General features: G+C 40.5%; 2 protein-coding genes across 4 annotated transcripts in view; both read right to left on the bottom strand.

Annotated features, from left to right (window-relative positions):
* Positions 1–219: 219 nt before the first annotated feature.
* Positions 220–15642, bottom strand: nobox (NOBOX oogenesis homeobox). 2 transcript variants are annotated; one of them, XM_042506608.2, is made up of 9 exons: positions 15483–15642; positions 10843–11594; positions 8310–8472; positions 8113–8219; positions 7367–7515; positions 7120–7256; positions 4989–5250; positions 3085–3407; positions 220–1037 (listed from the first exon to the last, which is right to left on the bottom strand). In XM_042506608.2, the coding sequence occupies exons 1-9, from the start codon at positions 15514–15516 to the stop codon at positions 583–585; spliced, it is 2382 nt and encodes a 793-aa protein (XP_042362542.1). In that variant the 5' UTR covers positions 15517–15642; the 3' UTR covers positions 220–582. The 2 variants fall into 2 exon arrangements, with proteins under 2 accessions (XP_042362542.1, XP_087946406.1); XM_088090280.1 differs by lacking the exon at positions 15483–15642 and adding an exon at positions 15069–15192.
* Positions 15643–20495: 4853 nt separating this feature from the next.
* sdc3 (syndecan 3) overlaps positions 20496–27920 on the bottom strand; it is a 47630-nt gene continuing 40205 nt past the window's right edge. The window contains exons 4-6 of one of the 2 annotated variants that reach the window (XM_088090357.1): positions 26559–26748; positions 26055–26108; positions 20496–23415 (exon numbers count right to left, since the gene is read on the bottom strand). In XM_088090357.1, the coding sequence (XP_087946483.1) occupies positions 23249–23415; positions 26055–26108; positions 26559–26748 (411 nt within the window). In that variant the 3' untranslated portion in view covers positions 20496–23248. The remainder of the gene's footprint in view (positions 23416–26054; positions 26109–26558; positions 26749–27920) is intronic. The other variant, XM_088090358.1, reaches the window with a different exon arrangement.

Genomic DNA, 27920 nt, shown 5'->3' with positions numbered 1-27920 from the left:
TAAATCTGAGTCAGACACAATCCTAGCTTATAAACTGTTAATAAATAATAAGGGAGAATTAAATAATAAAGTGTTGCCAGTTTTTGTTCAGTAAATTTTAACATCTTCCTCTCTTGCACACTCTCTTTATCTTATCTGTCTTCATCTTTCTCTCTCTATCATTCCATCTTTGTATCAAGACTCATTTGAGAGTTGGGAATCAACACAGACTCAAAGCGATCATGATTTGTGAACATGCGTGCATGTATTGATGGGGATGTAGGGAACAATTACACCAGGCAATAAACCCACCTCCTAAGCCCCTCTCCGTCCGCTCTGCAACATAATTGTCTCAATAAAAAATAGTCCTCGGAGTAATATGTTAAAGGTTGCTGAATAAAATCACAGCCATGCTGGTTAAACGCAAAAATAACAGATAAATAGAACAATGGGCATTTATTGCAGCCAAGCTAAATGCAGCCCAACCAAGCCTGCTTACATTTATATTTCTGAGAACATCCAGAAAGTACTCCTGTTTACACAGGACACTTTAACACAGACACTTCAAACACACTCACACACAAACAAACATCACATCAAACGTCAAAAATGTATGGGGGAGAAGTCGCAGTGGAAGTGGCTGTGAATCTCTCGAGGGCTGTCATACTCAATCTTGACACAGGGGGGCACTGGAGAGCTGTCTGGAGAGGCAGGGCTGACCTGAGAAGGCAGCAGGGATGCGGTCTTGGTTGGAGTGATCTCTGCTCGGAGGCGAGAGGGCCGCAGCGTGGACACAGGAGGGAGGACTGTAGTGCTGCTGCTGCTGGTGACGGTGTGTGTATGGGTGTGTGATGAGCGCTGGGAGCTTGCATGTGAGGGCCCATGGTCCCCCAGGTTGTAAAATGAAGGGGGAGGCAGGGTGGTAGAGGAGGGAGGCTGGTGATCTCGAGCGCCTCCCAAGCTGCCGGGGTAAGCTGGAGGGCACTGAGTACGCTGGTGGATGGCTGGTTGACTGTACATGCTGCCCCATGGGTACGACTGGTACGCCGTGATCCCACCTGCAAGGAGACACAGATTCAAACAGCGATTATTATACATTATATTGTCACTTTACCTTCAAGTCAAGCAGCCTTTTTTCTTTGCCAGTCAGTCAGTGTACTTCTGGGGATGTTTCAGCTGCTAGATTTAGCTGCAGAGTGAGCACTCATCGCTTTTAAGCTGCTTGCCGATATGGTCAGCTGTGGACTCAGACCCAGGGAGAGTCTGAGTTAGACGCAGGCAGCTGCCCGGAGGAAGAGAGGATTTGCCACGTTATCTTCTGCCTTCTGCTTCGAAGTGGTGAAATTACAGCTCACAGCAACATAATGGTGCATGCCCGCTACACATGACTATGCGCAACCAGGAATCTGCTCTCATACACTGTGTTTTGGAAGTGACTGATTCACTATACAAAGCATGCTGGGATTCCTGTGATGAAGACAAAGCTGGCAGTTCAACAAGAGGGAGTGACGAGTTAAAAATTCAAACAGTGCTCATATGAGCATAGCCACTCAAGCTGCAGCTCTGGTCACTTTCCTAACAGCTCTGTGTAAATCCTGGAACTGCTTAGGTGATAAATGAATCATAGTTGATCATCTATCCATATAAAAAATAACAGCCAATCTCTTACTTACAATAATTGTATTAATGTAAGTCAGCAATTTGCAGTTTAATATGTAAAATATGACTGAAAACTGTTTTGTACTTTACTAGAGAAGAGGACGAGGTGGATACAGGTGACCGGGGCACAAATTGAGGCAAATTAGTCACGTATAGTGGGCGTGCATTGTAATACAATGCTGTCTCTGGCTTCTGTTTGATATCTAGTACTACCTGAACCTCGCTGTCCAACTGAACATCCAGCTCAAACCTGTTCAAACTCTATATGAAAAAAGAGGAACCTGTAGTAGAATATTCGTAAAGAAGAGCAAAACTCAATTCGACTGTCATAATTCTGAGTTGGGCACAGTGTGATTGTTGTGCATATGATAATAAATAATAATAATAATAATAAAAGAATCAACAATTGAGCTTTACCGGATGTAATTAAGTTCTAATTTAGGAGCAGGGCCACACTTCAAACACCTGATATGTCTATAAATGCCTACTTGCCCTTCAAACCAGTTTGTTCTTTCTTTTTTGTGCCCCTCATGACTCCCCCTTTCTCTCTCTTATCTCTTATTGGTCATCTAGGTGTCCGCCGAGCACAGGAGCTGCAGTGGCTCTTCCCCATGGCTTCCCTAATCCTGCAGCAATCATACTGCTCCACAGTTCTCATCTGCCTAACTTAACTCATACATTTCATATTCAATAAACACTCTTTTTTTTACAGGGGTGCCCTGGTGTCTGAGTGGTTCAGACACATACCGTAGAACTGGAAATTTCCAGTTTTGATTTTGGATTTGGATTTTATTGCATGTGTTCCCTCTCTTTGCCTGTTTTTACTGGATAGCTCTAATGTCACTTTCAATAGAAGGCTTAAGTGCCAAAATAAATTTAAAAAACAGTTATCTGTATGTCAGTTAATGGTGTAGTTCTTGGTCGACAACCAACAGCAACAGAGTAGCAGCGCGGGTAGAGTTTTTTGGGAATTCAGGAGTCCAGAAGTAAAAGTCTTGCTCATTTTCTGAATAAACAATGTTTTGTGATGAGCAGTCTGGGCACTTCCAAGGCTTGGAAGGGTATGAAAGCTCTTCCACTTGAATGATCAGTGTAGAAGATGAACAACTACATCAACAAATATCTGGTTACTTTGAAGTGGTGTTCTTTGGAGGTGCTACTGAGTCCTTCTTGCAACTAAAAATATATTTAAGATGTCCTTCATCCCAAGTGCCTTCAATCTTATTGACTCAATATAACAACTGAAACGTAAACCACAGACTTTAAAGGATCTTAAGCGTTTTTAAGGACCTTGTCTATGTTTGTCTTCTAACTGCCCGTCTGCTTTTTGTGTTGTTGTTTTTTTTAAAAAAAAAACTCTGCCATAAACCCCTCAACTAATGTGTTTTTCTTGGCTCCATAAAAAAAAAAAAAAAAAGAAAAAAAAGTTTCGTCCAAGTGGCTCACCGTGATGACCGGCCGACTGCAGCAAGATTTGTCCTGCGCTCTGGGACTGGAAGTAAGTGTGGCCTCCTGTGGAGAAGGTCACCATCCCAGTGGAGTTTCCTCCAGGGCCGAAGGTCAGGTAAGAGGTAGGGTTGGAATCTGGAGGGTTGGGGGTGAGGTAGGGGGAGGGGGTGAGGTAGGCCATGTGGGGCAGAGATGCTTGAGGTTGGTGCTGCGGCTGGCTGGTGGGGTAGGAGGTCTGGAGTTGGTAGGAAAGAGGGTTGTTGTTGTTCTGCTGGCCTGAGGTCAGGTAGTCCAGCTTTTCCCCAAAGTCAAATAGAGAACTGAGAACAAAACAAAGACACACACATAAAAATGTATAATGTGTTACGATAGAGATACCTCTACTGTATATTATGTTACGCACAGATACTTTAATATATCTCCTTCAGTCTGCCCAGTTTTTAAAACTAGGGGGGAAGGGAGATACACAAGGGGGTGTATCTAAAGGCTGAAGGCTGCACTGCTAGCAAAGTGGCTAAAGGGGTTTTCAGAAATTACTCAATAACTTTAGCCAGAAAGGGGAGCCCAGCAGAAATAACTTGTTATATGTATATTATTTAGTCACTGATATCAGCCAGCTAGCATCACAGCACCTTCTTGAAGGGTCATTTCCCCCATATTAAAACATGACTTACAGGCCGTTTATTGTAAATAAGACCTAACATTGCAGCCCGCTGCCGCCAAGTGAACCACACAGATTTGAAAGGGGCCCAGCAGCAGTTAAGGAAAGTTAAGGAAAGCTCGATTTTATGTAAATTTCTCACAGTGAGAGACTGAGCAAGAGCCAGCGCTTGTTTTAATACCTGCAGAAACAGTTCATTTCTCTTCAGCTCGGGTGCTAATATTATTGTATAACAACAACAACAACAAGTACTGTATTTTAAAAAAAGACTGCAAAAAAACCCATTCTGTATTTGGCTGTATTTGGGAAACAGTGCACAGTGTACTTTACAGTGTCAGTGGCAGAAAACAACTGTCAGGATCGATTATGTGAATTTTGTGATCAGCAATCTGAAGATTCTACGTCCATTTGTAGTTCCTACAACACAGTTTACAGAGCATTCATCAGTGTTATCGTTAGAGTTATCGTTCTCTGTAAGGACAGCTTTAAGGGTCTTTAGTCATACTAGCGACTGTGAGGCGGTATTAGTTGTAAAAGCTATTACCAGCAGGCTAACATGCACACAAAGACAGCACTAATGCTGATGTTCAGAGGTGAAGTTTACCATGTTCACCATCTTCTTTAAGCATGTTAGCTTGAGACTGATGAAGATGTCATAAGTTTTAAAGCTATTTGATCATAAAACAAAGTACTAGATGGTTTTAAATTTTGCCTGAGAATTTTGCCGCCACTACAGTGCAGTGGAGATGAATGTATTTTGTGCATTATTGAAAATAACATTTCAAACATTTAAACATAACATCAACCAATCAAGAAAAATACATTAATATTTTTGTCGACACTGGTTCCTATGAAAATATGTTCCTTTGGGTAAACTGACCTGTAAGTCTCCTCACAGCAGGACTGGAATATTTATTGATATTCATTGTTTTCATATCTTCTTGGGGATTGGGAATTTTTTTATAGTGCTGTGATGTATAATTGTAGTCAAACAAACATAATTTCATACAAAGCAATTACTGACTGAGATGCCTCTCAGCATGATTTCTCAAATATTCGGAGTGCCAGCTGAAACTGACTCCCTACTATTACGGTGCTGTGAGGCATCATTAGATCAGTATTTCACAGGATCCCTGCTCCTGTCTGCAGCCCCTGCCGTCCTGTCATCTCTTGTACTCCTTTTCCCTGTTCAAATCATCTTCTAGTATTCATGTCACAGTCTGCTGTGAACCAAGCTGACCTGGTGTCAGTCTGCAGAGACTGGGTGTCACGCTGGACCAGAGCGGAGCCAGCCTCCAGAGCATCCAGGAACAGAGGTGGGGTGTGAGCCAGGGTGTTAAACAGAGGTGGAGTTGGGTTGGTGGGGTTGTAGGTCGTTGTGAAAAGGGGGAGACTGGCTCGCCGCAGGGGGGGAGGGCTGTGCATGGGGCTGGGGTGGTATTCTGCCAACCCCCCCTGAGATGAAAGCTGGTGCTGGCCCACATCCCTCACTCTGGATTGACCTTGGAAATGACACAAAGAGATTAAACAGTGAGATTAAAGCAACACTGTAGTTTGGTTTTAGGGGAATTTTACCATCTCTCAGCATTCAGGGTGAAGGTCCACTGAGCTTTTACCTTAGCTCAACTCAATGCTTACTGCATCAAGGCGTACCTTCCAAAGACTGATGAGTGGTCCGAAAACAAACTGTACAGATATCTGTACGATGCCTCATTTCACTACAAAAACCTAAACAAAGGTGGCGGCGGGCTGGAGGGATATTGCCAGGGAGTATTGTTGGTCTAGCTAGCTTGTTTTACAAAGTGGAGATGGTGGTATGAAATAGTATAGTAGCTACAACAATAATATCCATACCTGACAAATATTTTTGTGAAAATGAATAATTAAAAAGGAACTACTCTCCAATCTTTTCAGTGGTTATGTCTCTGAGCGCACAGCTGATCAGTAAGTGGTTTGTTTACATCATGTAACACAGTGCTATAATTATCAGACTCAGTGTGGGCAGAGAGCGATGTAACGTTATGATGCGCGACAGGCGGAAACTCTCTTGGTGTTAGGACAGGGTATTCTGCTCGCCCCTCTACGTTACTGTTTGGACACAGATGTGCGTAAGTTTCTTTTGTTCAGAATACGGAGTAACACACAGTTGTTAGTGAGGGGGTGTCATATCATATCGTCAACAATAATAGCGGTATAATTTTGAATATGATTTAAAATTTTATCAATTAATGTATCGACATTTTGGGCGTCGCCATCTCGTTTATTTAGAGCTATAAGTGACCAAAGTTGGATGAGAGGCGGTTGCTGAGGAAGAGCAAGGGGTGGATCACACGGAGATGCCGAGGGCACTATCGGCAGACGGTCACACAAAAATAATGAAAATATCACCCCTGGACAGTTATGAAGTCATGAAGGGGGAATTTGCGATTAAGACCTTCTTTGGACCTGGCTGCTAACATGTTTGTTTCGCCAGTAAAGTTGGGCATTAAACATGGGGATTGACGGGCTTCTGGGACCAGCTTCAGATGACCGTTCAAAGACCTGCAGTTTTTGACTTCATTTTTTCAGCCCTGGTTGCTGCTTGGTAGCACAGTGATGAGCTGCATAATTAAATGAGATACACTGTTAGCAGTAGCATCGCACATCAATGTTGGGGCTACCTTGTGTCATAAATCACACGATCAGCACATAAAATAACAAATGCATTAAATTCCAGTTATTTGGGGATCTGATTTTGGTGCTTTTTAAAACAGTTAAATGGCAAAATAGCATAGAGCAACTACAAGCTAATCTTCATGTCTCTTCAACTCTATTGGCTATATAAGGTCAGAAAAAACAGTAACAAATGCAAACTACCACTGAAAATTTACCAAACATAACATTGCCTGTGGTGAACATAATGCCCCTGGCTAAATAAAACTGATTGGTGTGCTGGAGTAAAATTTAAGTAGAAATGGCTTGTTGGAATTATTCATAGAATAATTTAAGGGCATAATTCAGGGAAGGTCTATAATACATAATATACTAACATCTGACCCAGTAAAAATAACCATAGATAGAAACTGGACCTGATATGTATGAAATCAAAATTGTAAATATATATCTTTTACAATCTGCGGATGTCATGGTTTTGTAACAAATTTTGGCAATGTGACAACACTAGTGCCTGCTACTTGATCATATTTCACCATTATGCAAACCTTTTCGTTTCAGATGAGGAAATAACAAATGCATGCAGACTCCAGTGAAGTCAGGGAAATAGGATAGTGCCTCAGAAACCAAATTTCTTTTGAATAGTAATTATGGAGCACAAAGACCTAATAATGAGCAGTGTTTCGAATGATTGTGTAACTGCGCGTGGATTTCAGCACCTGGGCTGTTGAGGCTGGCCAGCAGGCTACTGTAGGAGGGTGGAGTCTGGTTGGACAGGGTGGGGAAAGAGGGTGCTGCAGGGGCAAGCTGCGGCAGCTTGGAGGCAAAGTGACCAGAAAAACAAGGGGCTCCCTTACTGAAAAAGTAAAAAACATAACACACAATGAGTCATATGTCAAATTAAGCAAAGTAACTTGCACCAGGACAAAAAAATCTACAAAACAAACAGGGATAATATTGTGATACCTGTTGGGTGCTAATGTGGGTAGAGTGGGATTGATTTGATGGCGTTGGGGGCTGCCACTGCATCCAGCTCTACTCCGTCTGTGTTCAACCTTTGATGTGATGGAGCGCTCCACTTTCCTCCATTTAGCCCTGCGGTTCTGAAACCAGACCTGGTTCACAGAGTCATGCAGAGGGACAATAAAATGGATATCAGAAAAAAAAAATTACTGAGGATGGAGGCGAGAAAGTGGAGAGAAACCGGATGAGAAGGGAAGTCAGAGAAGGGAGGGACCGTAGAAACAGGGAGACACAGGCTATGGTTACATGCACACCTATATTTCCCGTTTATTCCAAATATGAAAATATTCTGAATTTAATGTGGGTTATGTAATCAGCATATCCTGTTTAAATTGATTAAATTGAAATGGATAAAACAATGCAGCACAGACTTTTTCAAGAAGGAGGTTAAATGAATGAGGGAGACTGAGCTGGCATGGTCCAACAAAACTGCCAAAGGTAGGAAACTGTGGAAAAAGCATATTTTGATGCAAAGAAATAAAATGATGAGTGGCTCCAGCTGTTCTACTATTCCATGTTTTGACGTTATAAATGACATGTATGGGGAGGTTAATTGTAGCATGCACGGCTGCATGTAAACGAGAGTGTTAGCAGAATATTTACTTTCATCAGTCATGCAAACAGATCAGTAGGAATATTATCTTTTTCAGAAAAAGGGCAAATGTCAAGGGATCAGGGACATTTCTAACCATAATTCTTTGAGGCGTGACACCAACTGAAGCAGCGATGACTTTCCTCTTCTCGGTGTCAGGATAGTGGTCCTCCTGGAACAAGGCCTCTAAATGCTCTAACTGATCTGCACACACAAAACACAAACACCAAATAAAGGTCAACGATTTGCATAGTCAAATCTGAACACACCTGGACCTACTAACAGTTTGGTTACCAGTGCTGTAGAGTGTTCGTGTTTTCTTCTTTGGTGCAGGCGGAAGCAGGCAGCTGTCCACACTTTCTAGTCCTGGCAGCAAAGGGAAGCTCAGTGGCCGGCCCCGACCCTTGGTGCTGTAGCGAATCGAGCGCCGTGTGGAGTAGACCTGGGTTATCTCCATCTGCCATCAACCAGACAAACATTACCTCACCTCAGTCAAATTCAATCAGTTAAATATTGTCTGATTCACCATGTGCTTACTTTTAAAATGATAATTTTCTCATTGTCAAGTGTCAACAATCACATTTCTTCAAAGTTTAACACAATTTTGGAGAAAGCCAGCAGGGATGTTTGTCTGCCAAAACACTGCTGAGGTCCATCGAAAAGTGCACAACTGAACATTTCAGCCCACACAGAGAAATGCAACAATAATTTTCTGTAAATAAAGCTGGTTTAGAACTTCAAAGACTAAGCTAATCATTTCCAGTTTTTTCTACCTACCTTTCAAATGTGACCCTGACATACCCACACTCTAGATTTGCAGGTAATGGTTTTCTATCATTTTCAATTGTTCTGCCATTATTTCAGGCTGTTCTCATGCACTGTTCATATGTATACCAACAAAAATAATTTAACCAAATCTTGTATATACTCCACATAATTGTGAGCCTGTAATTCATGTATAGCTCATGTATTTGGGAAAGCTGCAATTACGTGGCCAATGAGCTAAAGGTAGTAGTCCTTGTAAAGAGGCAGGTTGGGGTGCTGGTTGGGTCAAAAATCACACATCTTTCTCCAAGGAGGTGTTTGGAAATAACGTCCAAACCATGAGTTATTTTAAGGTACATCATCAGCACGTCTTTTTCCTGAACCTAACCTACAAAACTTTCCACTTAGTACGTGACGTTATTCATTGATTCATCAAATATTTTTCAAACCGCTGTATGAGGATACATTGATTGGTCTAATTTACTGGTTAAATCATTACTAATGTCAAAAAGTAATATGAAAAGAGTCATGGGTATTATCTTCAAATTGCTTAATTTGTCTGACAGTTGATCAAGAATCAAAATAGATGATGATTAAAGGGGCTCTATGTGAATTTCAGAGCATATGAGGTGTCCGGACACAGCTCTCAGCATGGAGGTGGCTGAGCCTGTGGACACCAAGCTAACAGTGCTAACTCCACTCCTCCAACAGCTCTAAACAATGACAACAGTGCTGACAGAGTTCACCAAGGGGAAACCAGAGGGTGGAGGCTACACCCCACAAAAACTTTGTCCTGATAACAGCTGTAAAAACCATAAAAGCGCAGTGCAAAGCAAGTGGCAATGTGTTAGCCAATGGGATACACACATGCAGTGACATGCACACGCGGCCGGACCATCTGCCAAAACAAATCACAGAGAAGCTCTGATGACAACAAACAAAAAGGAAACATGACCTCAGTCTCTGCTCAGGTCGTCAATATTCCACTATATCTTTATATGAAACATAGTTTGCTGTTATTTTGAATGTTGCATAAAAAACCTTTAACTTCTTATCATCTAATGACTTCATCTCTACTAACATTTTACTTTTGTATAAGTTAGGAAAGCTCTCTCCACAACCCAACATCCAACATGATGCACTCACAGACCAAGATGGGATTTTTAGCCCTAAGTTTGCTCTCACGGTTACGTTTGTTTTGTAGAGAGTGCCAAATTAAACTCTTGCTCTTGCTTTGCTGTTATCTATGCTTATTTATCTCTGTTTATCTCTGATTCTGGGTGGTGAGCAGAGCCATCCTACAAAATATGGATTACTTTGTAGCGCAGGAAAACAATGATAAAATATAAAACATTTCCACCATTTCTCCTTAAATATCTCCAGTTAGATGAAATGATTTACACAGTTTGACATTATCAAATTCTGCATGTGCTTGTTCCAATGCTTCATTGAATCTCTTTCTTCCACTGATATCACACTACACCGCACACGGAGCCAAATATTCATATCTAAGATGCTATTTTCTCAGCTGCATCATTAATATTGCAGAAGGATGTAGGTGTGCATAATTTCATACAAATTACACTGTAATTATATGTGACAAATGAGTTATTATTAGAAACTAGGAGATCTTGACTTGTACATGCAAACTTGTCTATCGGGCTGAAGAGGTTGAACGTCGTGCTCTGCAGCCAAACACTATTCAAATCAACATCCCAAAGTTACAAACATCTCAAGTCTCTCAGTCTGAATTTGGGAGAAATGTGTCTACAAAAAAGCAGCAGACATGCATAACATTTCCATTAGATTGATGGTGCAGCCATAAAAACATGGCATGTCAAAAACATATCATATTTGAAATAAAGGGGAGTATTATTGTGCATGTAAACATACCTAATGTTATTGGAATGCAATACTACAACAGTGGAGTAGTCTTTAAAGGGGAAATAAGGGGGAACAGTGAGTGCTGAATGGTACAGTGTTGTTCACTATATGTGCTGACAGCTGAATCAGTGTGATTAAGTGAGCAAGTGACTGATAAACAGTGACAGTCTCTTCTCACCTCGAGAGGCTGCGGGCCCTGCGGGGGGAGACTGTGAGGTAGAGGAGGGCTGTGTGACCGTTTTGTCCCGTGAGGCTGAGGAGGTGCAGGCTGGATCGGGACTGGAGGCTGTGAGGAGTACAGCAGGGGAAGAGGAACCTGAGGGTAATACAGCCCCGTCCCCCCACAGCCCAGGTAGATGGGATCAGACAGGTCGCAGCTGTTCATCAGTCCAATGGAAGGCTCTGACAGAGCTGAGCTCTCCTCTGAACTCATTGCTGTCACCTCCTGTATTTGACTCCCCTTTTCCTCCTCAAACTGCTCACTAACATCTTTTAAACCTCTCCTGTTTCTCCCTCGCTCAATTTGTTTCCGACCTCGCCTCTTCCTACATTTTTTCCTCTCATCTTTCTCTTCTAAACTCTTTGTTTCTTTGTCCTGCTTATCAGTGATTGTTTCCTCATTGCTCTCAATCTTGTTGTTTTCCATCTGCACCTCCTCCGCTCCCAGCCTACTCTCTGGCTTCACCTGCTCCTCCTCTTCTCCCTCTGTCACCATCAGCTCCTTTTCTGACACAATAACTTTCTTTTCTTTCTCCCCCTCCTTGTCTTCTCGGTCCGTCTCCTCTTCTGCCTCTTCATACTCCCTCTGATTAAACACTTCCTCCTCTCCTTCCCTCCTCTTCCTCCTCTTCCTCCGCCTCCTCCTCCTTCTCCCTTGCTGGTTCTTTGTATCCAAATCTTCCAGTTCCTCACACAGAAGGCTTGGACAGTCTGCAACAGAGTGAAGTGAGAGGGTTTTTTCTAACTTTTATCCAGGTTCTGTAGAGCCTGAACCACTTTTATTTATGTAACTTGTGGTCAGTTATCTGCACTTTGTCTCTAAAACTCCAACTACTAAGAAAAAAATAAATTAAAAAAACAGGACCTGGAGAAACTCCTACATGGTTTTGTAACCTGTGCGAGAATGCTGCAGCCAGATTTTTAACATGAACTAAGAGGGAAAAAAGCTCATCACACCTGTCCTGAAAGGGATACATTAACCAACTTTGTATCATAACAATGCGGGTAGAACGTGTAAATGAACTGTGGTAAGCTTCCCTCCATCTAACCGCTGCCCATCTCTCTCTCCTCATCTCCCAGTAAAACTCCACCAAATTATACTTCTTGCATCATCCAGCTTTTGCTCAAACTAAAGGCTGTACTTCTGCATTTTCTTATTGCCCGCCAACCACACCGCTGCCACGCATACAAAGAGTACAGAAGTGGATCAAGAGATAGACCAGTGCACATTGAGTATCATGCAACATTATGTTACTGCATTGCCCATTTCTTAAGTGGAAGTGGAAGCCATACTGTGTCCTGCATAGTGAAAACAAAGGCTGAAACAACTGAGCTCAAACTGTAAAACTTAGCAGTGCTGATCAAATATAAACCAAGATTCTGGTCTTAAATGTTTTCAGAAACATGTTTTGGCTTTTTGTTTAACTGTAATAAGAGATTGGTTGTTACCAGTCGGCGGCCATTGTGTCAAACCAGACTATAATAAGATAGTGAACCCCCAGATGGCATCTTTTGCCGCATACACCGAAAAAGTTTTCTAGCGCCAGGCTTTATGTCTGCAGCATGTGATCCACTGACTATGCGCAGCCGTGTTTCCCCACCCACAGGTTCCCACTTGCCTCAAAACTTCAGATTGTGACGGCATCACAGATTTTTAAATGGCTTTACTCGTCTCCAGAAAAGTTCCACAAATATAAAACCACCATTGCACAAAAAAATAGAAAGATTCACATTTGACCTTATTTGAAGTTCGAGGCGTCCTGTTAATATTCCTTCAGATGTCTCTTTTACAGTGGTGGTCTATGGGGAAAATACTTTCTGGGCCGCAGGGGACCGGTGTGGTGCAGCGCATTGACGGTATTCTACCTCTGCAGCAAAAGCGAATGCCAAAGCTTTTTCTCTGATTTCTTTGGTGATACAGAATTAATTTTTAATGTATTTGTGTCTTTTTACTGCAAAGACAGCCTAGTTTTATGAAAAGATCATCTTTCCAGCAGTGAAATATTTCTTAAATCACCAAATTAGCTTCTGGTAAAAAAAACTGACTTAAAGGTTTCTAGACCTGCCTTGGCCTTACTCCTCCATAATTTAGATATGCTTAAACGATACACTTATGTGTCTCCTGATTCCTTCTGTCTGGAGAATCAATTCCAAATTCGGTGAGGCTGCCTTTAGTTGTTTGCTCCCAGTTGCTAGATAGACTCCCTGAGGACTCTAATTATTTTTAAAAGCAGCCTTAAAACATTTTTCCCTCTCCAATGATGTGTATTACACAATTTTGGATGGATTTATTTATGTGTGTGATCCTCTGTGCTGGCTGTGAATGTCTATTGTCAGTATCATTTTTATTTTTCCTCACTGTTTACTTTTCCCCCATCTTCTCTTTTTGCTTCTTCATCTTTATGTTAAGGACATTGAATTGTCCCCTGGGTATGTAACTTGATATGTTAAATAAAACTAGAAGGCTGAGCTCAGTGTCGCTGGTTTTTACAAATGTGGTCTTGTTTTACTCCATCTAAAATATGTAAATATGGTTTTGAACCTTTTCATATGAAGGCTCTCCAGAAAGTAACCAGTTCATGATCAGTCCCTGCAGACATACGTTGATTTCTTTAAATAAGGGGAGTCTGGGGGCATGCTCATCCGAGAAGATTTTTCCCCATTTACAGCAGCTATATGCAATATTTTGCAAGTGATTTGAGATAACAGAATGCCTAAACGTTGTTCATCATTTGGGAAAAACATGATAGCTGCCTGCAAAAACTAAAATGACAGCTTAACAGTTGTATGCCTCCACCTACCAGTCAAGTCTGCATCCATGTCTGTCCAGACTCACATAATACATAGAGTGAAGACTTTGAAGAAATGTAATTAAAAGTATCAAGCATTGTTCTGGGCAAACGTGGATGCTTCACACACATCTTCAACCCAGTTTCAAGATGGACACTTTGTCATAATACGCATATTCATTTTTATTTGCAAAAAAACATGTCATCAGAGGTGTTCCTGAGATTTGCGTTCACAAAAATGGGACGGACGGACAGACGACCAAGAAGCTCAAAGAATCAGCATTACGTTCCTTTAAGCAGAGATACATTACTGAACGGGCCTACTGGGCACAGGCCGGGGGGCTGAAGTGTCGAGGGGCCCCCATGGCCTTCACTTGCAAAATGTCACTTAAATTAACACATACCAACCAGGAAGAGACTCAACAACCAGAAGATGACACAAGACAACCACAAACAGACTCGAAATTACCTCAAACAGCCACAAAATTACCTCAAATAGCCAAAATAGTTAAAAGAGAAAACAACCAAAAAAAATACACAAAATGATCTCAAAGAGACACAAATTTGACTAAAATTGACACAAAATGACAAAGAAAAAAAAAGCCATAAAATGATCTCAAGTGAAACAAAATTCTTAGTCTTAGGCTGTCAAAAGTTGCAAAAGAGAGACATAAAATCACCAACAATGGTATAAAATGATCTCACTGACACAAATTACTAAAAAGAGACACAAAATGACCAAAAAAGACACAAAATAACAGCAGTGGTTTCCAGTGTGAAGCAGGCTTTGAACTACAGCTGTGTTTTTCCTCATTATCTACTGGTTTAATCTGCTGATTAGTTTAGAAAAAAAATTACTATTGCAATTTCCCACAGCCAAAGATTACATTTTAAAAATTCTTCTTTTGTCCAACCATCTGTCCAAAACCAGTTTAGTTTAATATCTGATAGAAAACTTTAAAAAAAAAAAATTAAAAAAAAAATAGCAAATATTCTGGAAGAGTATCATTTTGGCCATTTTTCCTAAAAATAATAATAATTATTATAATAATAAAGTCATCAAAATAGTTATGCAATGTTGAGTCTAAATGTAACCAGAACAATTAAAGAAAATATAATTAAACAGTTAACTGAATAATTAAAATGGGACAAATCTAAATAATGACAGCATTTATTACATTAAGACTTTATGGGGCAGGTATTTGAGGAAAAATAGACTCGTGTTTGTCAACCAAATGTTCTTTAATTCAGGATAAGCCTATATTCCTTTTTTAACATTATATTAGTGAATACAGTTTTGCTGACTATTTCACTATGGAAAGGTGCCTATAGGAACAGCCTAACTTGAAAATGTTGGAGGAGTTATTTCTTTCATATCTGATGAGTCATGGCTGACCTGCAGGTTGGATAAAACCTGATAAACTTCTTCCTCGCGAGGAGCTGCTGCCTGCAGTGACTTAATTAGTGTCCCAGCTGTGCAGCGCCTCGTGCCACCTCAGCTGACCGTTAATTAACTCTGAACGGCTAGCTGCTGCTAAACTAGCTAACCTGTCCCCGTCTACAAACACCGGGTCGTGAATGTTAATAGCCGAGTTTTAAATTCTTAAATTGTCTCTGTGGAGCTGAGCAGCGCGGGGAGCGGCACCTCACAGGAAAGATTATGAGCTTTAAATACACCCAGGAACTTTTAAAAGTCCTTCAAAGTTTAGAAAATGACACAGAAGTGGAGTGAAGAGTATGTCTGGCCTACAGGTGAACGTGGCCGCAGCGAGCCAATAAACCAATAAAACAATTAAATGTGGGTCCTTACCAAAGTCTTCAGCTAAATCACAGTCTTCTTCCATTGCGACAGTCAAAAGCAATAAACTTGAACTAATAATCAATTAAGCAACGCAGGGTCACGAAGCGAATTGCTCCTGGACTGGAGGATAATGAGCCTGATTGATTGATTACCTCCCACAGCAGTGAGCGTGACGGACAACTATCGCGTGAAGGGTGAAACCGAACCAGCCAATCAGTGACCAGAACAGGCCCCAACCCTATAGATACACAGTCAACAATAAATAAAACTGTCACGTGTTCGAGTTTACATTCAATTTACATCATATAAGGTTGTTGTTTTTAGCAATACGACAGAAACTCTGTTTATATGTTGTTTGTGCCAATTTTTCTATTTATAAATCCACATTTACAAGTTTACTGAGCTGACAATCTGTCAAAGAAAATATTTAACCTATAGCTAATACATAACAGCTGCAAACTTTACAAAGTTGTCATTTATTCATTTTTAATTCATTTTATCATCCTAGTCCGCCTGGTGTGTTAATATGCACAAGTTGAAGTTGTATACACACACAAGTTATATTGTTTGTGACCTGCCACTTGGCACACAAGTTATATTTATCTACAAAAATGTAGCAAGAAGCAAGAAGGATATGTACTCATTAGAAGTTGAAAGCAACTAAGTATGTCTAAACAAGTGCTGTGTCTAAGTACAAATTGGAAATATTTTAACTGAGTATTTCCATCTTTTGCTATTCTTTGCTTCTACTCCGTTACATTTCAGTATTGTACTTTTTGCTGCGCTACTTTAACTTGACACATTTTACATTGTGGTATTGGTACTCTTAGTTAAGTGAAGGATCTGAGTGCTCCTTCTACTGTTTCTATTCATATTGCATGTGATACTTAAAAGTGAATCTCAATGATTTCTTCATAATATCCATGGTGTCAATATAATGATGCGATAATGATGTTAATTCTGGTGGGACTTGTGTAGTATCTCAATAAAATTGACTATCATTATCACAGTTATTTTTTTGTGAGATTGGGAATAAAAATCCATGAAGCCTATAATTAAAAATAATCATGCCAGTATGAATCCTATTACCATAAAACTACATTGTAGGTTAATAAAAGACTACATTGTTCTGAAACTGGAGTCTTTAGATGCATTATAATGTGATTTGGGTTTTTAGCGCAGGTTAAATCAACTGTTGAACACTGATGGGCTGTAGTTTTTTCTGATATTTTATTCAGTCATTTGTGGCCAAACATTTACACAAAAGAAAAAGTTAAGAAGACTTTGTGGCTAAAGAGTATCAAGACAGTTGGGATTGTCACCCCTTAATGTTGTTTCCAATTCAACCATAGAGTAATTTTTGTTTTCAATCTTTTATTTAATTTAAGGCCTAACTAGATACCACTGCTGTCATTTTGTGTCTTTTCTGGTCATTTTGTGACAGTTTATGGCATTTGTTTAAAAAACTGTGAGATTGTTTTATAGCCCTTTTGGTCATTTTGTGTCTCATCAGGGTTTTTTTATGACAGTTTTAGGCAAATTTGTGTATCTCTGAAGTAATTTAGTGTATTGATTGGTCATTTTCAATTTTGTGTCTAATTGTGGTGGTTTTATGTCACTGTCTGGTTCTTGAGCCTCTTCCTGGTTGGTATGTTTTAATTTCGGTGACATTTTGCAAGTGAAGGACAGCCGCGCCCCCCCCCCCCGTGCCCAGTAGACCCATTCTGTAATCCATCTATGCTTATTGGTACATAATGCTGATCCTTTGAGCCTCTTATTCCACAAATGCCTAAAACAGACAAAATAAAAGTAATTGTGAAAAAGGTACATATATAATATACATATATTATATAATACACATATACTATAAGTATACTATATTATGTAGTATACATATATATATAAGTTCAGTATCTGTTATTCATTTCCATACATTTGGCAGTTTAACATCATGTTTCTGGATTAAAAAAAATAATAATCATGGGGTCTGGATAAAAGCTGGTTTTCTTGCTCCAGTTGTTCCACTGTTACCCACCAGATGGGGTACTGACTGGCCCCCAGGCACCTCAACGCTTCTCAGTCTCCCCTAACTTCACTGTTCAGCTTTCACTCCTCTGTTCTCCCCCTCCCAAACAGACAAATACTCACATAAACCCCCCTCTTCCTCTGTGAGAAGCGCATTTCCATAACAGCAGCCCTCTACTCAAGGCCAGGACAGCTTGTTGTCTTCTGTGGATCCGGGAAAAGGCCATCTGCAGACTCCTCCTCATCAGGTGACCTTGATTTCATCTGGTTTGATGCAAACAATATAAAGCCGCAATTGGTATAATTTTCTTTCCTGTGTGCTCACAAATCCCCACAGACAGTTTATCTAATCACTTCATAAGTACACTTTTATGCAATGACTTAAGAATAATAACATCTCGAGCTCTTCCTCCCATGAGGGTCTACTGAGTTCAGCAAGTGTAAATAGGCTGTTAAGAGGCTGTGATCACATATAGATCTACAGCAGCTCTGTCAGGCATACAGGGTTGCGTGTAATGTTACTGGGTCACAAATGGTATGAAGGCCTAGATAATGCTGGTGTGTGATAACACCAGAGTGAGACTTCATGTCTGCATGCGAGTTCTTGAATGTATGTTACTAAAATACATTCTCTCTCTGCACATCCGTTTTTTATGCAGCGTGTGAAGTGCTTCACTGCTGAGTCCTGAGTGGCGAACAAATCCTGGGCCTCCAGTTTGAGCTGAGTCCAGCACCAGGGGGGAGTTGAATCAAAGCCAAGACCATGATGAAAAGGGTCAGTTCACCCAAATTACAAAAAGGGATATTTATCACCCACACAGCGGTATGTAAACTGTTTTTTTTTTGTTTTTTTTTTTTTTTGTTTTTTTGCTCAAGTTTTGAGATATCTGTCTCTGAGATGTACTCTTCCACCCCAGCAAAGTGGAGAAAATTGAATTTCATTTGTAAAGCTCACATAATTGAAAAATTACATTTAAATAATTCAACAGTAGTGTGTCTTTCCAGCAACAATGTCCTGGTTACTTCGGTTTAATACAAAGACCACACTGACAACAGTTTACTTTCTACCAAGAGAGGTTGTAATGTGAATAGCCTATTCTGTGGATTGTCAAAAATAACCAGGACAATATCTGTAGAAAGCAAGGGCCAAGGTTTTATTTCAAAATTGGGGAAGACACATATAAAATGAAGGATTTGGGGTCGTTCCTTTGGGAAATTTTGATTGTAAAACACTTACAATCAAAATCTACACCTATGCTAGAAAGTGTTGATGTTTTTGTCAACATAATGTCATAATTACTGTGAGCGCCACAAAGTGTATTAAAATAGAGGCAGAAATGTCAGATAACATTTAATAAAATTTAACCTATATGCAGTGTGACACAACACTAGAGGATTAGTGAGAAGATGTGCTTTTAAAGTCATTAAACTCATGTTACTGTCTGTACAAAATACAGCTTTAATTCAGGGCTGAAGAGAGAGGACTATTGATTTAGCCAGAAAAATGGTACTTAACCTAAATATTACTCAAGTGGAAACTGGATTAGTTGTTTTAAAAACTCTGAGTTAAAGTGCATTAGCAGCTCTACTGAAAACTCCCTCAAGTAGCAGGTACATTTGGTGATAATAAAAAGGCCAACAGGGGATACTCACAATATTTTGGTTTATTTTTCTCTCCAGTTCTCTATTGTACTCAAGCACTCTTTATTTTACAGAAAAGCTTTTTTACACATTATGAGTGAAAAGAGCACCCTAAAACTGAATAGTCTTATGATTTATTATGTAATGTATTATGTAAAGTCCTTCAGTCCATTCGCCCATTATCTACACCTGCTTATCCTTCAGCAGGACGGTAGGGGGTTTGAGCTTGTCCCTGCTGACATTGAGTGAGAGGTGAGGTACACCCTGGACAAGTCATAATTGTATTAATGAACAAAGATAGATTACTTTGACCCCTAGAGGCTACAAAAATGCCCAGGTTCACTGCATGTTAATTGGTTTTGGTAATTCAATTAATTGTGCATTTGTTAGGGAATTAGCACCGCTAAAGTACAATATCAACTGAAGTGGGCCTTAAATTATTGCCTAATATTTTTATTTGAGTTTATATTGAGTTCACATGGTGGGCATTCCTAAATAAATTTAATTAATTTAAAAGTGACCATGGACATTTGAAAAATCACATGATGTTTTCTCTGTTTGCACAATGTGACTACAATGTGACTAATTTTAATATTTTTCCAGGACAGGAGTACTGGTTTGAATCAAGTTCACAAAACATATTTTTCCTCTTACCTGTAGTGCTGTTTATCAGTCTAGACTGTTTTGGGATGAGTTGTCCAGTGTTGGAGATATTGGTTGTACAGATGTCTGCCTTCTCTCAAATATAATTAAACTAGCTGTCACTTGGCTTGTGTCGCTCAAAGTGACAAAAAATACATTCAAAAAACTCAACAGCAATTTCTCCTTCCAGAAATGAATGAAATGACTCGATAATGCACAGACCATGTGCTCACAACAAGGTCTGTGGATTATCATGAGTAACCGGGTCATAGTTTCTGGAAAGAGACATTATGTTGAGTTTTTCAAGTGTATTTCTTAGGCACTTTGAGCACCACAAGCCGAGTGCCATCTGGTTCCATTATATTCAAGAGAGGACAGACATCTTTCAGGCCAATATCTATCTACACTGATGAGCAGTGGGTAAGAGGAAAAGATTTGTATTTTCAATGTGAAGGTGAACTGTTCCTTTAAAGGAATAGTGCAAAGAATGAGATAAGGAAGCTACAGCCAGCAGCCAGTTAGCTTAGCTTAGCATAAAGACTGGAAATAGGGGGGAACAGCTAGCCTGTTTCCGTCCATAGGAAACAAAGTCAAACTACCAGCGACTCAGGTGTTATTGACGGTGAACTGGAAACTAACAGCAGAATAAAAAAAGTATCATTGATGCCCTTAAATTTAAAAAAATAAAAATAAAAAAAGACAAGAGAGGACAGATTTACCCAACCAGGTTTTTTATTTGGAACAGAGTGGCAGATTAGTGACAGGGCGGTGGCGTGGAGGATCCGCCTCCTCTCGCTCACTCAGCCAATGACAGAAACTCAGCCTTAAAAAAATGCAAATGTATAAAAACAGGAATGGGAACAGCAAACATAGAGTAGTGTAGCCTCCGTTGGGCTTCCCACACACACACACACACACACACACAAACACACACACGCATACCTACACTCACACACGTACAAATTCAACCTCTGTCACACACACGTACACACACACGCACACGTCTTATTTGGCTACGCAGGCTTAGATGGGTACAAACACACATGTTTACACTTTGACAGTCACTTTAAAAAAGACAGTACGTGTTAAGATCATTCCTGCCTGTGAGAAAGTGGCGTGTTGTGTGTCTGTCTGTCCTACGGCAGAGAGACAGACAGGCAGACAGTCAGACAGTGAAAAGACACAGTCAGTGTGTGTGAAAGCCACTGTGAGGGACCAGCTGCCCCTCGGTCAGCAGTGAACAGACGAAACACACGCAGACGCACACACACACACACACACACACACACATACGTCGACAGGCTAGTCAGTGTACACAAGAGTCTGCTGTGAAATACCAAGGTGAAGCACTCAACCACACACACACAGGTGGCGCGTTTCGATGAAGTGTAGACACACGTATTCTCACACTGGCGAGGGGGCAGGCGACATACACACGCAGGAGTGGAAGAGGTGTGTTACCTGTCTGTGGAAGAGCGTGAGAACTGCTGGAGTAGGTAAACACACACTCGACCACAGTACATTCCAACTTTAACTCACCCCTCTTCTCTTTCAGACGCACAAAAACACACACACAGGCATCCACACACACCCAGACTAGTATAGTTTTGACTCCCATGCATTTTTGTTCTACAGTACTGAGTATAATAGAAGCTACTAGCCCAGTCGCACTGGTGTGGTTATTGTTACAATCTCTTAGATAGAAGCACAGCCCTCCTGTCTCCTCACATTCCCCGTCCCAAACCGAACCCCATTGTCCCCTCCCGTTAAAGAGCAGGTTATATATAAAGTTGACCCCACAAACACTAATTCAAAGCTCATAATCATGACAAAAGTTGTGATTTTGACTGGATTAGCGCATGTGTTAGCAACTTCCTGCACGGATTCACACTTTTCATTAAAGCCCCTCCCAACACCCAAAGGCCCCTCCCATCCCCAAACTGAGAGCCAATGGTGGAAGAAAAAAAAGTGAGGCATGCAAAAGGTGCGTGTGTGTGTTGGGGCAGGGGGGGGGGTCGGATGACGCGATGACTGGACACGTAGTTGTGCTTTTACACAAACAGACCAAACTCTAAACCAACCGGCAACTGATCAATTAACTAATCAATAACATATTGAAACCACCCGCTCTTGCTCGTATCACAAGTGATGACTATCACGATGACGATGATAATGATAATGGGTTTGATATGTGTTTGAATGATATGATTTACAGGTAAGTCTGTGTTGTGTATTTCAATGCACAGCAATGTCTGCACTTGTTTGTGTGTGCATGTGTGTGTTTGTGCATGTGTGTGTGTAAGTGTGTGTGCCTGTGGCTGACGAGAGCACAGCTCATCTAAAGTGATGACAGATGTGATGAATAAAAACTCTTCATGATCATGCAGATGGTTAGTGATGCCAGAAAGGATACGCTGATATTTACATATAAACTTTTTTAAACTGCTAAATACACATCCTCCTGTTTAAGTTTTATTATTATTATCATTATTACGGTATTATTATTATTATTATTATTATTATCATTATTATCATTTTTCACCATCCAGCCCAAACACTGATATATTATTGGTTATTATTACTATCCGTAACTAGTCTTTGTACAGCTTAGAGGAGCAGATTGGCTGTGTAAGAATCAGCCAATGTTTCCACAGCGGCTCCTCCACGTTGGGAAACACACCAACAGATGAGCGCTGTTTTCTGGTTGGCCGAGCACAGAGAGAGAGGTCAGAGCCACCTTCGAGCAGATACAAGTGTGTGCATGTGCATGTGTTGTAAGCGTGTGTTCATGTGGCTGTATGGATGTGTGTATGCGTCTCTGAGCACCAGAGGGATGGAAGGCACAAAAGAGACCTTTCCTCTCACCTTTGACCCTGGGCTCTGTGCAGCCAACCAGACGTTCTGTGTGTTTTTTTTTGGGGGGGGGGGCTGAGGGGCCAGAGTCGAGCCCATTTTCTTTTGTCTCACTCAGCTCGCCTCGCCCCTCTCCTCGTTCTTTTTAGCCTTTTTTATCCGCTCCATAAAAACAGAGGAGAAACTCTTTGTGCCGGAAAACACAGGTTAAGAGCTTGTGTTTTGTTTTCTTTTTTTTTCTTACAAAATAATCATATCATTACATACAGAACAAGAGAATCTGTAGAATATTAATAACAACATTTACTTTAAAAACATCTGGTGTGTATGTGTTATTTTTTCAGAATATATTTGGATTTTTTTTTTTTCTTTTTTTTGTCCTCTTTTTTTTTCGTTTTCATTGAAAAGAAAGTTCCAAGTCCGCAGAGAGAGAGGCGCTCTTTAGTGTTTCGGAGAGAGGGATGAGGAGAGGCGAGCAGATGAGGGGGAGGCGGCGAAGAGGAGGAGGAGGAAGAGGAGGAAGGGGCTTAGAGCTTTAGAGTATCTTTCTCTCTTTTCTCTCTCGATCTTTCTCTCTCCCTCGGCGTGCGGTGCGTCTCTCTGGTATACGAGTGTTATGCGTAAAACTCCTCCTGCTTGTCTGGTTTCTGGTAGGTGACGGTTGCCTGTTTGGGTTCCTCCAGCGTGTAGCTGCCCTCGTCCTTCTTCTTCATCCTGTACACCAGCAACATCACCAGAAAGGCGGCAAACAAGGCACCCACCACTCCTCCCACTATCACCGCTGAAAGGAAGACACAAAGAGAGTGGATATCTTAAAACCCTCCAGAACATTACATATCCCAACAACACTCAGAAATGCACATGAACAAACACTAAAATACCATTAGAGCCGCTGTTACTTCCTGCAGCCGACTACATCACTACAAACATGCGCTGCATCAAACACTCCTAAAGCAGAGCAAAGCTACCACAGCATCACTATCACCAAGCCGCTAAGTGAAGACTGATGAGCCTGAATGTGCCAACATACGTTCTGTGTTGCCAACAGCTTTGTGCTAAATTGCAGCCCTGTAGTGCTACACAGTAGTTCAGCCCGATGGGGCTGGTGTAACCAATCTGCAGCAGCTGCATTTCACCACCTTCTTCTTCACACATCGCTAATGAACTCTTGCTGCGTGCGATAGATTAATGTGTGGTTATCAAATGAGGAAAAAAAAAGAACCTTCCCTCGTTAAACTAATTGGTATTGATGCCAAAATGGAGAACAAACTGTTTATTTTCCAAAATGCTTGAGGAACACTTTGTGTCCTCTCATTGTGTGGGAGGTGTTTACTTTGTTTATTCCATTACTGCCAATATCAGAGTACACAGGCTGGGGCATTTACAATAACTTTTTCCAGTGTACTTTCACTGCAAAAGAGTATTCACCACTCTTGACTTTTCACACTGTTTCTTGTATTTAAATCCAATAACAAAAATTATTTTGATTTCCTAAATTGAATCATGCAGTTTTTGTGTTACTCTGTGCATAAATATGTCATTTGACATTCATGATTTTACTGATGGCAGACAAGGTAACACAAGAAATATTAATTACACTTCCAAATGCACTGTTCGCACTTTTATATAAAAGGACATGATGAACTAAATTTCCTTGAATCACACCACAGCATTATAGTACATCTATACAGATGTCCAAACCTCCTGGTCAATTTGAACCTAACCCAAATGTCTTGAAACTGTCTGAGGAAGCCAAAGCACCTGGAGTAAAACCACACCAACAGGGCGAATGTGCAAACTTCTGACAGAGCATCAGTGCTAACAGCTGTGTTAGTGTTCGCCTGAGTGCAACATTCATAGCACATGTATGATTCACAGTCTGAGCCCGGATTGTCTGCACACAGCTCTCAACATGGAGGTGGCTGAACTGGCAGCTAGCAGCTAACAGCACTAGCAGCGCAAACTGTGCTGACAGAGCTGACAGGGTTAACGTGAACAACAGTGGGTGTTAGGGATCAGTTATCTTCCCTTTATGTATGAAAACAGAGCCATTTATTGAAACCATAACTGCGCACAAATTTTCATGTTTACTGTAAAGATGATGTTTCATGGACAATTGTGGAGGCGCAATTCTTTCCACTACATTACCAATTTGTTCCATTACGTCATAAATTTAAAAAAAATAAAATAAAACTGATATGTGCCCCATGGTCGTGACTTGCTTGAACTACAATTCACCACTCTTCAGTGATAGAACTTAATTTCCTCCGTATCCGTTATCTTTCAGAAAATACAGATGAAATGAATGCAGAGTACAGACAGAAGGCTCCATCTGTGTCCGTAGATTTATCTAACGCTGAGCACCGTGAGCCCATAAGCTTCTGCAGCGCCCCCATTCTGCTACCGTAGTTGGGGATAGTCTTATCAGCAGTAACCGCTGTCTGAGTGCTATGCATTTAGCTTGCAAGTGGGATTCACACAGAGGGACTCACATGCGCTAACATGTATGTGCAGTCGTGCCGTCTACCACAACAAAAAACAGAGAAGCTCAGATCACAACACACATGGAAGTATTATGACCTCCTTCTCTGTCCAGGACACCTTAATCCTCTGTATTTTTACATAGAATATGGTAGTATAGATGCCTTGCACAAGTATTTAAACTTTTGGTGCCATTTCTTTCAAAACGTGGGGGAAAAAAGGCAATGATCAACTTGGTAAGAAATATTTAAGTAGATTGTAGTAGAAATAAGTAGATTAAGCAAATTATTTTTGAAAAGCTAGGAAAAAAATGTCTGGAGAAAAAACAATATTTATATTTCTCATCATTACATATATTAAGTTACGTAACAGAATTATAATAATTTCTGAGCACTTTTTCTAAGTCTTGTTTTGTTTGGGTTTTTTTTAACTTTCTTTCTAAAAAAAAAAAAAATATATACATTTTTTTCCAAGTAGTTTACTTATACTTTATGCTCATTTCTTGCTAAGTTTGAAAGGAAATCAAACAAATTTGCTTTGGTTTCAAAGGGTTAATGTATTAATGTCTCGTACAGGACCTTTAAAATATCAAAGCACTCAACACAATTCTGTGAAACTCTTTTCTGGTAAAAAATAAGCTTGTGTGAAATGAAAATTTTATTGTTTCATTTATCAAAACTTAAAAAACAAGAAACTTTCATCTTCATGTACTGACAAACTCTGCCATAACTTTAGCTAACTTTGACTTCTAATCAGTGTGAAAAGTCAAAGATGGTAAATATTTGCAAATCCTTTTTAACATGTTAATCCCATGGATGAAAGTGAATACAGCGTCTATACGTGTAAAGCCCTATACATGATCTATGAGTCTGTGCAGTTGTGACTTGGTTCTATCACACAGACACTCTAGTCTAAAGTCTGTTGCCTCCTGCTCTTTACCGATGACCAGGAAATCAGCGAAAACCACCGCCAGCAGTCCACCAATCAGAACAGCTGAAGGAGAGACAGAGAGCCAGTCAGGTCAGGGAAGTTGGCTGCTCCCTCACTTTCTACAACAGCTCTTTGGGATGAGGAGAGGGGAGCACTTGAAAAGAGAGTGGATTTACCCAGAGGGAAAATGATGGGAAAAAGCTGGGAGAAAGGAAGGCTTGGATAACCCAAGAAGAGGATTGCTTGTTCTCACCGGGTCAAATGGGGCTAAGTAGCACATTCACTTATCGTGATGAATCTGCACTACGTGAACGCGAGGTAATGCCAGTTTATCTTAGCAGCTCCCAGAAAGCAGGGAAAGAATACAGGAAGCAACAGGGAAATGTGATCTGTTGATCTAAGAAGTGACTACCAAGTGGGTTTTTTTTGACAGACAGACACAGAGCTGGATGACCAGGGAAAAAAACATACTAAAACATTATTAACATCAACTTTACTGACAGATATTCCTACCTATCAAGACTTCTTTTCTCTCCAGTATGTTCTTCTGTGGCAGCTGGGCAGCAGAGCTTCCTCCATCTACTGTGTTACCAATCAGATCAGGATCCACTGGCATTATACCTCGGCCAAGGTCATTACGCCGATCATCACGGATCTCGAAATCTCCACTCGGTCCTGCAGCGCCCGCCTCGTTGTTACCATCCTGAGAGAGAGAAAGCAAAGTGAGACTAACGACAGGAAATTTACATTTGATGTAATCACATTTGTTCCACGGAGCTGCTTCACTGAAACTTATCCAAAGTAACACAAACAGAGAACTTTCCATGGCGCACGTTTCGCCTTTGAAACAATGAGCCTCTGTATGTTCTGATCAGTGGAAAGTTGCATATTGTCCAAAACATATACACACTTCATAAAATCTGGCAGCTTAATTACAATCTGGAAAACCAGACAAATCTAAATGCATCATGCTTTAATGCAGGACGGCTGCAAATAAACAGGTCCAAACCATTGAGAGGAATGACTCCGGTCTGTAAACAATTAAGCTGTCAGTGTTGGGTTTGGTATCAAACCCATAGACTGTATAAAATAATGAATGTAGCAACCATGACGTCAACCACTGGTTTGTGGACTCCTGTTTACACGCCTTAAGTTTGGGACTTGTGCCAGTTGCCATTTTGGATTTTTAGAGCCAGAAGAAGTGAGAAGTGAGCTAACCCTTACTCTCGCTACTAGTTTGGTTAGCACAGTGCATTTAAGTCTGTGGTTGACTGTGATAATGCTAATTTTTGCTAACAAACAACAGGCTTAAAACAATAAACAACATGTACATACAGGAAAAACTGAACATCTGACTTGTCAGAGGGTCTTTTAGTAAAACCAAATACTGAACAAGACATTCTTTGGCACCCAAAATGTTAGAATTAGGGTGAGATTATTATGTTAATTGTAATGTGTGAAATATAGCTGACTGCTGTTGTGTTTTCTGTGTAGTTTGTATGTATTGTACTATTGCGTTGCACTGTCATTCACAAGTGGTTTAACATTATTGTCAATTTTAGCGTAAAAAAAAACAATTGAAAAAAGTTCATTAAAAAAAGAAAAAGAGACAGCTATGGCTAAACTCTATGAATCACTTAACCACTTAATTATTGGAAACATTATTTATTTACTTTAATAAAACTTGTGAACAAGTGAGTTACATAAAAATCCCCCCTTTACAGTTGTCATGAACGTTGAAATTAGCTTCAGAGACCACATCTGTTTTTTGTATCAGGCTGTAAACATGTTGTCTGCTGTTAAGTTGAGCATTTTCACCAAGGAACAACCTCCGGAGCTGAAAAATGAAGCCAATGCAAAAGTGCCAAAAACTGC

This window comes from Plectropomus leopardus, chromosome 17, assembly GCF_026936395.1.
Source record: "Plectropomus leopardus strain MGB_pleo_1.0 chromosome 17, ASM2693639v1, whole genome shotgun sequence".
Classification (NCBI taxonomy): Eukaryota; Metazoa; Chordata; class Actinopteri; order Perciformes; family Serranidae; genus Plectropomus; species Plectropomus leopardus.
This window is presented reverse-complemented; position numbering and strand designations above follow the sequence as displayed.